The sequence below is a fragment of the Chaetodon trifascialis genome, chromosome 13 (genome assembly GCF_039877785.1).
Source record: "Chaetodon trifascialis isolate fChaTrf1 chromosome 13, fChaTrf1.hap1, whole genome shotgun sequence".
NCBI classification, from domain to species: domain Eukaryota; kingdom Metazoa; phylum Chordata; class Actinopteri; order Chaetodontiformes; family Chaetodontidae; genus Chaetodon; species Chaetodon trifascialis.
The window spans coordinates 23,636,216-23,649,781 of NC_092068.1; the positions used below are offsets into that span (position 1 = coordinate 23,636,216).

General features: G+C 41.8%; 1 protein-coding gene across 1 annotated transcript; it reads right to left on the minus strand.

The window, feature by feature from the left end:
• Positions 1 to 404: 404 nt before the first annotated feature.
• On the minus strand, positions 405 to 12,838 carry chrna1 (cholinergic receptor, nicotinic, alpha 1 (muscle)). Its single transcript, XM_070977463.1, has 10 exons — positions 12,652 to 12,838; positions 7,062 to 7,204; positions 4,569 to 4,613; positions 3,952 to 4,061; positions 3,654 to 3,849; positions 3,295 to 3,532; positions 2,721 to 2,944; positions 2,488 to 2,602; positions 2,077 to 2,201; positions 405 to 1,379 (listed from the first exon to the last, which is right to left on the minus strand). Exons 1-10 carry the CDS (start codon positions 12,704 to 12,706, stop codon positions 1,251 to 1,253), a joined length of 1,380 nt encoding a protein of 459 aa, XP_070833564.1. The 5' UTR covers positions 12,707 to 12,838; the 3' UTR covers positions 405 to 1,250.
• Between the last annotated feature and the right edge of the window lie 728 nt (positions 12,839 to 13,566).

The window sequence follows — 13,566 nt, forward strand, 5'->3', positions numbered from 1 at the left end:
TTTTACATATTTTCACTGAAAAATACACCAGATATTTTTAAAGCAGCAGATCAGTCTAAATTGACTGAAAAATTATATTAAAACTGACTAACTGACAAACTGTACAACAGAGTTCAGAGGAATTCAGACGTGTCAGTGACAAAAGCAAACCTTGCCATGAACCCATGCATGTTTGCACAAATCACAACTTTAACCCGTTCTGTAAATGAGAAGTTCAGTCAAGTCAAATGAGTGTCAGGCAAAACAAAACAATAAAACTTCCAGGCAGGAAAATATCTTGCCTGCACTCAAAGACCAATGCAGCCTTCCAGCACCCGTACATAGAATACCAGCAAAAGATTTAGAATGTCCCAATACATAATACAGTACGCCAAAAATACCAGGATGTTCTGCATCTGGTCGCATTTTGCAATTTTTGACCTGTTCCAAATTGCATACAGGATCAAAACTCAAGGCGCAATGTTATGATGAAGCAGTATGTCCCAGTTGTATGGATATTGCATACAACAGTATGTACTAAAAGTAAAAAGTATGTGACTTGGAACACAGCCCTGAGAGTATTTTGTCAATCAGACTCAGTTGATGGAACTGGTAATTAAAGTGGATTGCGATACAATTAAATTAGTAGTTCTGTTTAAACAAGCTGAACGCATCTTCTTCCCTTACCTGGAACATCCAAGTCGGGTTTCTACATAGAGATTAACTCCAAGCTGAAGCCCTTGACTGACCTGCAGGAATGGGATTTTCTATTCACTCAAAAGGTTAATAGAAAGTACACGTATTTCCTAATGATGTAGCATCCATTCTCAGGTAGTCCTCAGCACAGTGGACATGAAATGTCTCTTGACCCAAACCTTAAATCAAGCTGCCAGAAAAGACAAAACAAATCAATTATTACTGTCCTGGTTTTTACATAACAGTAATAAAATACACTCACAGAGCCCACCAGAGTGAATTGCGGCAACAAAACACTGTAGAAATACAAACAAAACAATGGAAAAAGTTTTAGTGACAACAACAGATTCAAGTATGACCCATCTAGATCACAAAACTCATGCCTTTAAGATGCCTGGATCCACCTTTAACTGCAGTCTCCTCAAATACAACTCAGACTGTATCTGTTTGTGGGTGAGAGACAGGGAGAAAGACAGCAAACACAACCTGAACCGGTCCACTGACGAGCACTTTTCTGAGGCATCTCGAAGTGAGACGTCCTTCCCAATGACACAGTCTCCTTATGGGTCAGGCCTCTACAGCATGTTGAGCTCGATGAGTCTCCCAGCAAAGACGGCAACCGTCCCGATGATGCACACGGCCATGAACACACAGAGCAGGATGTGATCCAGAACCATCGCAACAAACTTCCATTCCTCCGCTGCCTGGAATGAGATGAGAAGGAAGCGAGAAAGTCATTTTGAGGACCTATGACTTTGGACGAACATGAGTATTGACTAATAAATGACACTCTGGTGATGGGTCATTGTGCACTGTCTGTGTTCACCTTGGTAAAGGCAGTGTGGTTGATTTTCAATGAGATTTTGCTACTTTATATTTTAAAATTTGCTTTATAGACTCACAAGGGACTTGGCGATGTGGAAAATCACTAATTAATTGAATTGTTACTGCTGAAGACCTTCTGTTTTTGGTCAGATGTGTTTGTCTAATTCGCAGGATATTTAAAAAAAATTGCTTTCAATGAAGTTTAATAGAAAGTTCATGGAATAGTCTGACATTTGGAGAAATGTGCTCATTGGCGGATGAGAAGATGATAGCACACTCATGGTTACCTTAAATATGAAGCTAAGCCAGCAGCTGGTTAGCTTAGCTTAGCACAAAGATTGGAAACGGGAAACAACTGGGTCCGACAATAAGTTTTCATGGGGTTGCTATTGTTTGGTTGTTTTTTTGTTGTTAAATACAACATTTTCTACTATTGTGCAGCCTTAGTAGAGGCTTTTTTGTTATCTAATAAACATATGGATGGCTGACTTGCTGAGTTTACAGCTGTTTGTCAATTTTAGAAACTTGTATGGGTTCATACACTTGTATCCATTATTCGTGCAGTTGCTGTCTTACATTGTTGGATTCCTCGTCTGATTTCATGGTCTCAGCGATGTACTTCACCCCTTCAATGGCGCTGCGAACGTCAGGGTTTTTAGCAATAGGAGACTGGTAGGTGACACTGGTGGGGGTGGGGTTACCTGTAGCGGAGAGAGCAGAGACAGGTTGCAGTTGTGGGGATACACAAAAAGATACACCATCCTGGACAACATTAGGGTGTCTTACCTAATAATTCTATATTACTTGTTTAGTGTATTTCACTTTTTTAATAATAAAGCATGTTAGAAAAGTTTCTTGTTATAATTAGTGCTTCTTCACAGCTGGGGTCACATGGCATTATCTCTGTGACTGACATAATACTGACAACAAAACCTCCATGTTACACTAACATGGCCACAGTATTAAAAAATCTGTCCTTGTCCTTGCCTGAGATGTCAGAGATGTCCATGTCAGTCGGGAACAACCTCTTTTGCCGGATCTCCTGACTGGGACGCTTCATTGTTGAGAAGAACATCATGTTGGGAATGGTTTCGATAAAGACCTGAGAGACAGACACATGCAGGTACTGATTATGTTCCTTTCAAACTGTTTTTATCAGTCACATAACAACGACAATGGCATTTCTTGAACTATCACAGATAATAAAACACAATATAAACCTTGCGGATCCAGGGGGGCATGGTGTGTGTGCTGGGAGAGCGGTGATGAGTGTTAATGACGATGACAGTGATGATGATGGAGGCGATCACAAACACCATTGTGAACAGCATGTATTTCCCTATGAGAGGAACAGCACTGGAGGTGGAGGGGATCAGCTCCACAATAACCAGCAGGAAGACAGTCAGAGACAGCAGGACGGAGATGGAGAGAGTCATCTTTTCACCTACAGAGATGGACACACAAAGACAGACACCACGAGTCTTGATTCCAAACTTCTGCCTATATTGCCAGTTATTTCTGCCATCTGCACAGCACTGACCTCAATTTGCGCCAATACATATTATTATCTGTTTTACCATTATCACATGCTGTATTTTAAACTGTACTTAGCCTGTTAACAGATATGGTGACCCCATAGTGTTTGGTCAGGGTCACAAATTTTGAACATGTCTTATAGCAGAAATTGGCAGCCATGGCGCATAGTCTTTACTACTTTATTTAATTGCCATCCAAGTTTTAGAAAGTTTTTGGACACATTTCAAGACACTGCAAAGCCCACCAGGATATACGTACCGGAGTCAGTAGGCAGATAGAAGACGAGTCCGGTGAGAAAAGAGAACAGCATGCAGGGAATGATGACGTTGACGATGAAGTAGAGAGGCAGCCGCAGCATCAGGAAATGGTAGGTAATGTCAAGGTATGGTGTGTCGGGACAGCAGGTGTAGTAAACCCAGTGTTTCCAGCTCCTGTAGTCCTTTAACACCCATTCACCCGACTCCATGAAGTTACTGAGGTCAGGCCGATCGCTGTCCTAAAAAACACAAGAGTAAGAGGTAAAGTACTACAATAGAAATGGGTATCACAGAGGGGTTAAGGGTTAGGGTATTTGGGGTTACATGTTTTAAACTACAGCATTTAAAAAACACACTCACTGGGTTGATGACAACCAGCAGTCCATCATATGTCCACGTTCCCAGTTTCATGCTACAGTTCTGCAGGTCAAATGGGAAATGGAGGACAATGATCTCACAGTAACTCTTAAAGATGGCCGGAGGGTTCCATGTTATCATCCCATTGTGCTCCAACAGGACCTTAGTTTCATGGATGATGGCAAAGTCGCCGTCAGCACTGCCGAGGAAGAGGACAGGGACAGAAGAGAGGAAGAGTGTGACAGGAGCAGCGAGATGTTTGAAGATGTTTAATATACAGAGACACTGAAAGTGTGTTTACTTGTTGTATAGCACCAGGTCAGGTTTCCATATGTCGGTTGAAGGGACTCTGATCTTCCTGATGCCGCCGTATTCATCCGGATTCCAGTTCAGGTTCACATCTAACCATTGCTGGGATGAAAGTTGGTAAACACTGGATCATTTAGCCTACTAATGTACTGATAGAGCACAGTTCAGCAGCCACCATGTCACAAATCCTCCCTGATTTATATTTCAAGCTCGTATTTCATGCTTTTAAATATATAAGAATAATAATGAAGTTACAGCTAAGTATATAAATTCCGCACCAAATTTATTGCCTATGTAAGTCTATGATTACTGGTTTATGATAACTCAGTAACTGCACTGTAGGTGTCAGGTTTATTATGATAAAAACTTGAACAGCGTTCATTTCTGTTGGATGAAGTTACAAGAGCAAAAATTGTATGTTGACTGAAATTTCTGAGCAAAGCAGAGCATTGCTTAAGATCCTAAAAACAGTAAATTTGAAAGACTAGAAGGATAATTCTTGACAATGATATACCCACTGAAGTTATACATTTGTAACCTATCCACCATTTTCATTGGGGGTTCTGCATGAATGGTTAGCATATTCATGAATTCAGCAACCATATTTACCTGTCTGAGACGGACATTACTGGTCACAATCTGGTTAACTTCATCCTGAGAGATGAAGAAACAGAAACGTCAGAAATAAGCACATTTTTTGAGAGATGTCACAACACAATACATTTCAAGTGCTCACTGGCACCTTAAAATCTTTTTATGGACTCCCTGTAACGTTTTAATTATATCAGACCAACCCATAAAAAAAGCCCAATTTCAATCAAAAATTTCCCTCCAATTTTCTTCAAGGTGAGGCGACTGCGCACGCGCAAAATTTAAATATCAATGGCGATCAAACGAACGTGAATTTGGCCAGAAAACGTTTTCTACTCCACAAATTTTTAAGGGAACGACAAAGTTTTCGAAGTCGGACACAGGTCGCCTGACCGTTAAAACATGTCAGCAACGTTAAAGGTTCGTTCAAACGTTCGTTTGAAGGTTAAACGTCAAAGGTTTGTTCAAACGTTCGTTTCAGTGTAGCTAGCTAGCTAGTGAGTTAATGTTTGGTTTTGCTAGCAGCAGTAGTTCAAGTTTCTGGTCAACACCGCGAAAAAGAGCTTATTGTTGTTTACTGTCGACAACTTGTGGTAAAAGCTGGAAAGTACGACCCAAAGAGAGGAGTAGACCATTTTAATTCCTGAAATTGGAGGAACAAGTGTTGCTGAGAGACTTAACAAGACCGACTGTTAGCCATGGTCATCGTTAAAAACCTGTGAAGCCCATATGGACGCAGAAGGAGAGCTACGAACAGTAAGAGCTACTTATTTTTTTTTTGTAATTTTTTATTTTTTAAATTAACACTGTGCTTGTGATTGTGGCCGCCGTGCCATCTCTGTGGCCGCTGTACACACCCTGCGCCGGTATGCTTGTATTTGTGGCCGCCGTGCCATGCCAACTCTACCCCCATGATGTTTTTGTTTGTGGCCGCCACTTGCAGTGTGTTGTGATGGGCTGCTAGTTAACTTTACAGACAATTGAAGCTGCCTAAGGACGCAGAAGGAGAGCTACGAACAGTAAGAGCTACTTTTTTTTAATTAACACTATGCTTGTGTTTGTGGCCGCCGTGCCATCTCTGTGGCCGCCGTGCCATCTCTGTGGCTGCCGTGTCACCTCTGCGGCCGACATGCTTGTGTTTGTGGCCGCCGTGCCATCTCTGTGGCCGCCATGCCATCTCTGTGGCTGCCGTGTCACCTCTGCGGCCGACATGCTTGTGTTTGTGGCCGCCGTGCCACCTCTGCCCCCGAGATGTTTGTGGCCACCGCTTGTGGTGTGTGCGTTGTGATGGGCTGCTGGTCAATTTTACAGACAACTGAAGCTCCCCAAGGACGCAGAAGGAGAGCTACGAACAGTAAGAGCTTTTTATTTTTTATTAACACTATGCTTGTGTTTGTGGCCGCCGTGCCCCCTTTGTGGCCGCCGTGCCCCCTTTGTGGCCACCGTGCCACCTCTGCGGCCACCGTGCCACCTCTGCGGCCGCCGTGCCACCTCCGCCCCCGATATGATTGTGTTTGTGCCCATTAATGGGAGTGTGGCTGGATTCAAGTGATTAATGGCCTTGGTGTTTACAGCGAGCCTTCATCGCCCAAATTCCCTACTGTTTGGCATTATGTTTGCGTAATATTGAGTTGTCTGTATGTGACAGATGAATAGAGGTAAATGCTGTTTCTCCAGTGAATCTCAGAAGTGTTGCAGATATGTTGTCATTTCACATTACCTGGCCAGTGCATACAGATTAATTTCTTCTGTATTGAGTGTCGGTTTTCTGTGTCGGTACCAGTAACCAAGCCCAGTGACATGCAAGTCGCTCTATGTATTGTGATCCACAGGTTCCTGTGACTTTTTTCTGTCATGAATGAGGCTCTTGCTTGTGTTTTGATTATGTCGTGCAATTGATTAATGTGATAAACCCTTGTTTAATGTCAAGCATGTTGGCGGCATGGTTTCATGACATGATTGTTGTGAACCTGATGAGGCTATGGAACCTGGTCTCAAAAATAACAGCATGGTACAAAGAGCGATTTTTACAATCTGTCAAATTGTCTGCTGCTGCATTAAAGTGGATGTCCTTTTTTGGACCTTGTAATACAATTAGAACATTTTTAGATGTGAGAAAATTAATAAGTAACATGGTCTTTCTGCATAAATTTGTGCAGTGCACATGTACCAGGGTTTGAAAATACTACAATGTTTTTACCGAAGCAGCATTTTTTGCTTGAGATAGTGGAGTATAATACTTACAAATCTGCCCAAGTGAAAGTAGAATTGCTGATGTCAGAGTGTATTCTTACAAAGGACAAGGACAATAAGGGAGATGCTAATTTATGGGAATGAGTCTTTCATTTCTTTCTTTATGTAACCTGCAGAAGTCGAATCGCATATGGTCTTCCTAAATAACATGACAATAACAATAATGAGAGCCTCAAGTGAAAATTTTATGAGGTAAATATGAATGAATATAAATTTGATTTTGCCTCGGCCACGACCAGCTCTATCCCTGTCTCTTACCACACTGATTAGCTGTATTAGCTGCAGTCCCACGGTGACCACTACGGCCTCACTGAAGTGGTTAACGGGTCGGACCACCTTGTTGTAACCGGTAAACAGGTCTTTAACCAGACGAGTCTCATCCACAGAGCAGATTATGGGACCTAGGATGCACAGACATTAACACAAATTCAATCAGACATTCAAACTTTATTCTGTTACACACGCTTTACTTCATGAGTCTCAGCTTCTGAACATATTGCACAGGAAGGTCAGAGGCCAGTCAGACTCGGTTATCAAGAAGGAGAGTAAAACAGACAGCTGTGTAGGTGTTGGCGTGGAGGAATGAAATGTAAAACAGTTTACTAATACTAACTAATGAAAGTAATGTACAGCTTATGCTGGACACAAACTCTGGTTCATATTTTCATAACAAATTTTATTTTGGGCTCACTTTGGCCGAGGTTGCCATACCCAGCTGATGTCCACGTCCCCACAAATGTTTTCACGCCAGAACTGAAATCACAGCTGAAGCAAGAGGGAACTGTGATTCACACACCAAACATTTCCCTGTCTTACAACCAGCAACCTGAAACCCTTCAGTGTGACCGTGAGAGCCTGTCAGACAGTTTCTAGGAAGAGAGAAAGATGGGAAGGGAGAGGAATCATCAGATGAGAGAAAGGCAGGGACAGACGGATGCAGACAGCAGTCACGTGACTGGAATTCCATAATGGTGAAAAGCCTCCACACTGAATGCCCCATGAGCTGTCTAAGCGCAGTGATCAAGTCTGTTTCTGTATTACAGGCCTCGGAGCAAACCTAATCTGAGTGCTAAGAGGGTGTTTGGGAAAGCCACCTCCAGGCCAATCCACTTGACATTAAGTCAGGATCAGTTAGAGTTCATAACAGTTAACCCGCATTTAACACCTCTTCATACAGAAGATGTTTCCCGTGAACAGACTTACAGTTTTTTTTAAGCCATGCCTTTATGAGCCCATAAATTATGCCATGGGCACAATAGAAATGTCGGACAGCCCACTGTAGCCTAATCCAGCTCCAACAGCTGGTTTCTGATGAGTCAGACACATAGTTTTGGATACAAAAAATATTCAATTAATTTGTTCTTTCATTAGTCACAATCAACCTGTCTGCCCCCCACAGGCTGTACAGTGGCATTACATTGACAGCTTCAGAACTGTATCGATGGTTATATGACTAAAGTTCGTGTTTTGTGTGGCTGGGATGGTTACTGCAACGGGGCAGTAACATGATGTCAAACACAATTAAGCTGACTGGGATTTGACCTTTTGTCTCTGGAAAAATATCATCAGGTTATTATGTCTTTACATTACATCATAATCTAAAAATCAGCAGAGTAGTTGGCAGTAGTTGAAACCTCAGTCTACTTTACCAGCAATAAAATCAGTTCTTTTTGGATCCAGTGAAGTTTTGAATTCCAGTGATCTGATGTTTTGTTGTTGTCGTTATGACTTGTATGAATGTGAAATAAATAAGTTAGCTACTGCTAAATGCTGACATATATGTGCAGTTGTCATCTGAGTTATTTAAAGAACCAATATGTTATGGTGTCAAAAGTGTTTTTACAGGCCCTTGTATGTATTTTCACTGGCCTGGCAGCCACACCCCCACTCATAATTTAATAATTTAAAAGATGGTACAATGATCAGTGATGTAGCATGTTATGCATGGCTGGTCCAGATCTCCATGAGGCCCCAAGCAAAATTCAGCTAAGGGGCCCTCCTACCTGACCCATGAGCCATGTAAACAATTTGTCATTTCCACACAGTCACATCTGACACCCCAGTGTATTGTATGCATGTATGCATTGCATGTATTTCACTCATGCTTTTGTCAGGCACACAGTCACAGAGCACAGCCCTGGAAGTGGCTGGCTGGCAAGCAGGACACGCAAACCAAGAGATGCACTGCCCAGCCAGGTTAGCAGGACACATGGAAAAGAAATCTCCCATATGTTTAATGGACCATCCCTCCTCCTCAATGTGGAGTTTCAGCATTGTTTAATGTATTGCATATCTCAAACAATATCCATGCCTGTAACTTTCACCAGCAAAAAAAAAAGACATTAAAAAAACGGCAGTGATGACGGTAATGAGCTCAACCCCGTGATAGGTACCCCATGATTGTGCTATTGTCATGCAGTTCTTGTCACAGCCCTACCCACGTGTAGGCATTATTACTGTAATAGTCCATACTTCGCTCTCAAGTGGACTATTGCATCATCTTTGTTCATGTGATCACATTTAACACACATAGCTTTGTTTGAATATGACCAAGCAGATTAGTGTAGCGCTGCCTGCCAGGTTGTTACCCGAAGTTACGTCCTTTGCATGTTATTTCTGGAATCTGCTGGCAATCCACACTCAGCCTGAACTGAGCCTGCTAGTGTCTTGTTTCATTTAGCCGGTAAGAGCAGAGGACCAACACACACAAACCAGCCACACATAGTTTGTGTTTGGTTCCCGTTCAGGGCTTCTTTTGGCATCTTTCTCAAATATGTGGAATAGCAGTGTGGTGCTGTTGTTTCTGGTGCTGTTGTACATTTCCTTGGCTGTCAGCCATTGTCTCTGTCTGTGTCTGGCTTCCTGCTCCCCGTCTGTTGTCGTGCTAGCACACTTTGATCTGAGCACATACAAAAATAGAAGGGAGGCGGGACAGAGCAGCCACTTGGAGCTGTCAGTCATTGCCCACTGAACTCTAATTTCCGCATGAACCACCACTGTAAAATAGTAAACTTAGGCTCCTTCCATTTTCTGCCAGCTGCTACCAGAAAGGCAACAAAAGTGTGGACATGGAGTTTGTTTAGAGTTGCATTTCAGTCCATGAGGATGTGGCCATGTGCCAGCTATTGACCAAATGTTGCTGGTTTGAGCCACATGACAGGCTGGTAAAATTCTGCTGAGGAAAGTGAATCAGTCCTATTGACAAGGCATCTGTCTTTATGTTGTTTTCTACTCTTTCATCGACATTGCTGATACATCCAAATACATGTAGTATTGATAGCAACGAATAAACAGTCATCATTACTGATGAGTCCTGCTCCTTCGGTACAGTATGGTTATTTTAAGCCATTTGTTGAATTTATGTAACAATTATTGTTACTGTGATGTACTGTATTAGGTCTGTCATTGTCAGTGAATGAATTAATTCTTTGATGATGTTCTTGTGTGTTATATGATAGGTAAACATCATTGCAAGGACAAAGCCAAGACATGAGTGTGTTTTTTGTCTTTCTGGCTGACACCAAAACCTGAATTTTCTTGTTAATCTTGTACATAGATGAAACTCTATTCTGCTCTATTTTTTTCCCTAGATGGGATCTCTTAATGAGACAGATGTCTCTGCCACAACACCAAATGTCCAGAGTTGCCCTTTCGCACACGTTGCACATTTTTCTGTGACAGATGCATTCTCACTTACTGGAAATACTCTCCTGCCCGCGTGGAGAGTGCACGGTAGGACTCATCCACAATAATGACAGTTTTTGCGTTGATATCAATACCATGTATATGGACGTATCTGCAACGTCAACGAAAGAGTTGAAAGCAATATACAAGCGAAGCAGTAAAGGTAATCCCTATTGAAATTAATGTACTGGTAATTTCTGCAGACACTGAATGCACAATACAGAAAGAACTAAAAGATAAACAGTGGATCAAAAATCAGGTTAAATCAGGTATGCTGCCCTCATGATTGCACTGGTGGCAGTGGTTTGAACATAAAAACATTTCTTTATGAAGCACCAACAAAAACAGTTATGAAGTGTAAAACACAGAAACTCTATTAAGACTTGATCAAAACTCTGCTGATCATATTTGGTTAAACCTTATGATGCTGTATGTCAGAGAGAGCTCATTCAATCTATTCCAGCACTATGTCCTAAACTGCATTTAAGCCTTTCCAGAGGTGTTATTAATGTTACGTATGTGTGTAGTATCTTTGTGAAGTTTATATTATTAGGTTTTGCTTAAGTATACTCAAGTATAATTTAATGGCTTGGTAATCAACACAGAGGACTCTGGGAAATTTCCCTGCTCTTCTTCCTTCCGTCTGATTTCATTTACAGTTAATCTTAAATCACATGTTCTCTTTGAGATACTGCCAAAACCCAAATGCTTCATGAGTAGATCATTTAATTTCATGTTAAGTAGATGTTTTCAGTAATTGGAGTCATCGTCTCATTTTCTTCTCGCTGCTTACCAGATAAACCAATCATGTTAAGTTATAATTACTGTCGTCCTTTCAAAGCAGAATCTGTAAAATACGTTGGCACAAGCATTTAATTATTGTGTAGTGTGTTAATTTGCGGTGATCAGTGGATGAGGACAAGCAGACCATGCATTTCATGGGTAAAACATTAGTTTAAATCATATAGAAAATCATTAAAGAGAAGATTAAGCATAGAAATATGAGTGAGTTAAAAGTCTGTAAAATGCTCCGTGTTGTGGGCAGGCAGGGCGTGCCTGGTTGTTTGACTGTCCAGTGCTTGAAAGGTCACATGTTTCATCCCCCCAAAGAGTCATTGTGTGCATCAACAAGCATGTCCTGTCAAAGTGTCCTTGAACAAAGACACTAAACCCACACTTACTCACTGATAAATATAAATCACTCCTGAAGAGGACATCAGCAACAGTAAATGACTCAAATATGAATCCAGCCAAGAATGCTAACAATGCTGAGCTGCTTTTTTTAGGCTACCTGAAGGACAAATGCCAACATACTCACATATTCAGAGGCGCTCAACACAGAATTTAACGGGCAGAATTTCATATATTGATTGTAGAAGAATCAAGATTTTTTTTTTATAAGACTCTCCCCACCCCTCTCCTTATATTGTTTATAGTTTGGGAGATGTTTCCCTCATATCTCTGCTTATGTTAGGCTGTCGTGGGAATGTTGGTAACCAATGCGCAGGTCTGTTTTAAGGCTGTATTGAATTATTATGACTTTTGCATCAATGAAGCACTTTGATGTGTCAGGAATTTAATTCACAGGATGATCCAAAACTAGACTCCTGTCTGGTTATTTTATTCATAAACTGTTTTGCAGGGGTTTTTACAGAAAATGTCCTGTATCACTGCATTTATTAATATCATGAAATAACATTACATGTTCCCTGAAAGGGTTTTATTCATATTGCTTACCCCTAGTGTGCATTGTAGCTTTTTTTTTTTTTTATTTCTAGGCCATGTGTCTGGAAGCTGTCTCCTGTTTCTGACTGTGGCCTCTTGACATGCTAGGACAGTCTCTGGAGAGGTCGGTACCTTATCCATAGAGAACATCAATTTAGCGACATGCAAATTGTTTTTAGCTGTACGTCTGTTCCTGTCTTCTTATAAATTATTCTTGGAACTGTGTTTAAGTACATTAGGAATAAATAATAATAAAATGATGCATAAAGCTGACTGTGGCTGAAGTTGGTGAGATTTGATTTAGATTTGAAGAAACAACAGGTCAGTCCCCCTTTGAAACTTTTTTGTGACCTGTGGTCCTACAGCAAGCCCCAAATACATAAACAAGAAGGCTGAAATATCAAGACCTCCACATGCACACACATGCAGGAAGACTTACCAGCAAATACACTGAGAATCCATGCCAGCAAGATCTGGACCATAGAGAGCTTCATATCTCCACCAGAAGTTTCTGAAAACAATTCTGTAACCTACAGCATCCGATTAATGTGTTAACCAGTCAGCAGGTCGCAAGCTAACTTACTAACTGACTTTACTCAGAAGCAGACTTATGCATGAGAGCTGTAGCTGTCACTTCGGAGTTAAAGTGAGTAGTGGGAAGGTGGTTTGGCCAGTAAGTGAGCTCTGGTTTCTCCATTCTGCCTCCCCCCACCCACCAACATCACAGCCTCTCAGCACACTTCAAGGCACAGGAGACAGCTGGCCATGTGTGTGTGCGTGCATGTTTGCACCTGTGTGTGTGTATGTGTGTGTGTGTGAGTTGAGTATACACAAATCTACACTTTCATCATTTGTCATACATGTGGATGTTTTTCTCGACTCCAGTGTGGCATCTGATATCAGTGAGATGGAGAAGCAGAGGACAGTGAGTGGCATAAAGAAAGACAGCAAAGGGGAAGGAGGAAAGACATGTAGACGGACAGTGTACGGGACAAGACAGAGAGGGAGACAGGGAGGCAGACAGGAGGACAGCTGAGAGCTGTCACTGATGGAATGAAAAGCCTCTTTGCACATGCTCCCACCCTGTAATACACACACACACACACACACACACACACACACACACACACACACACACACACACACACACACACACACACACACACACACACACACACACACACACTCTGTACCCACCACCCTGCCAGCATGCATGCCATGACAGGAAACCCACCAGTGTGTGTGTGTGTGTGTGTGTGTGTGTGTGTGTGTGTGTGTGTGTGTGTGTGTGTGTGTGTGTGTGTGTGTGTGTGTGTGTGTGTGTGTGTGTGTGTGTGTGTGTGTGTGTGTGTGT

Excerpts from the sequence above, each read along its gene's own strand:
- chrna1 (XM_070977463.1), bottom strand. The coding sequence starts at position 12,706 with ATGAAGCTCTCTATGGTCCAGATCTTGCTGGCATGGATTCTCAGTGTA. Across the intron at positions 2,945-3,294 it reads CTATCTGCCTACTGACTCCG|GTGAAAAGATGACTCTCTCC; the intron begins GTACGTATATCC and ends CCATCTCTGTAG. Across the intron at positions 2,202-2,487 it reads GGACATCTCTGACATCTCAG|GTAACCCCACCCCCACCAGT; the intron begins GCAAGGACAAGG and ends TCTCCGCTACAG.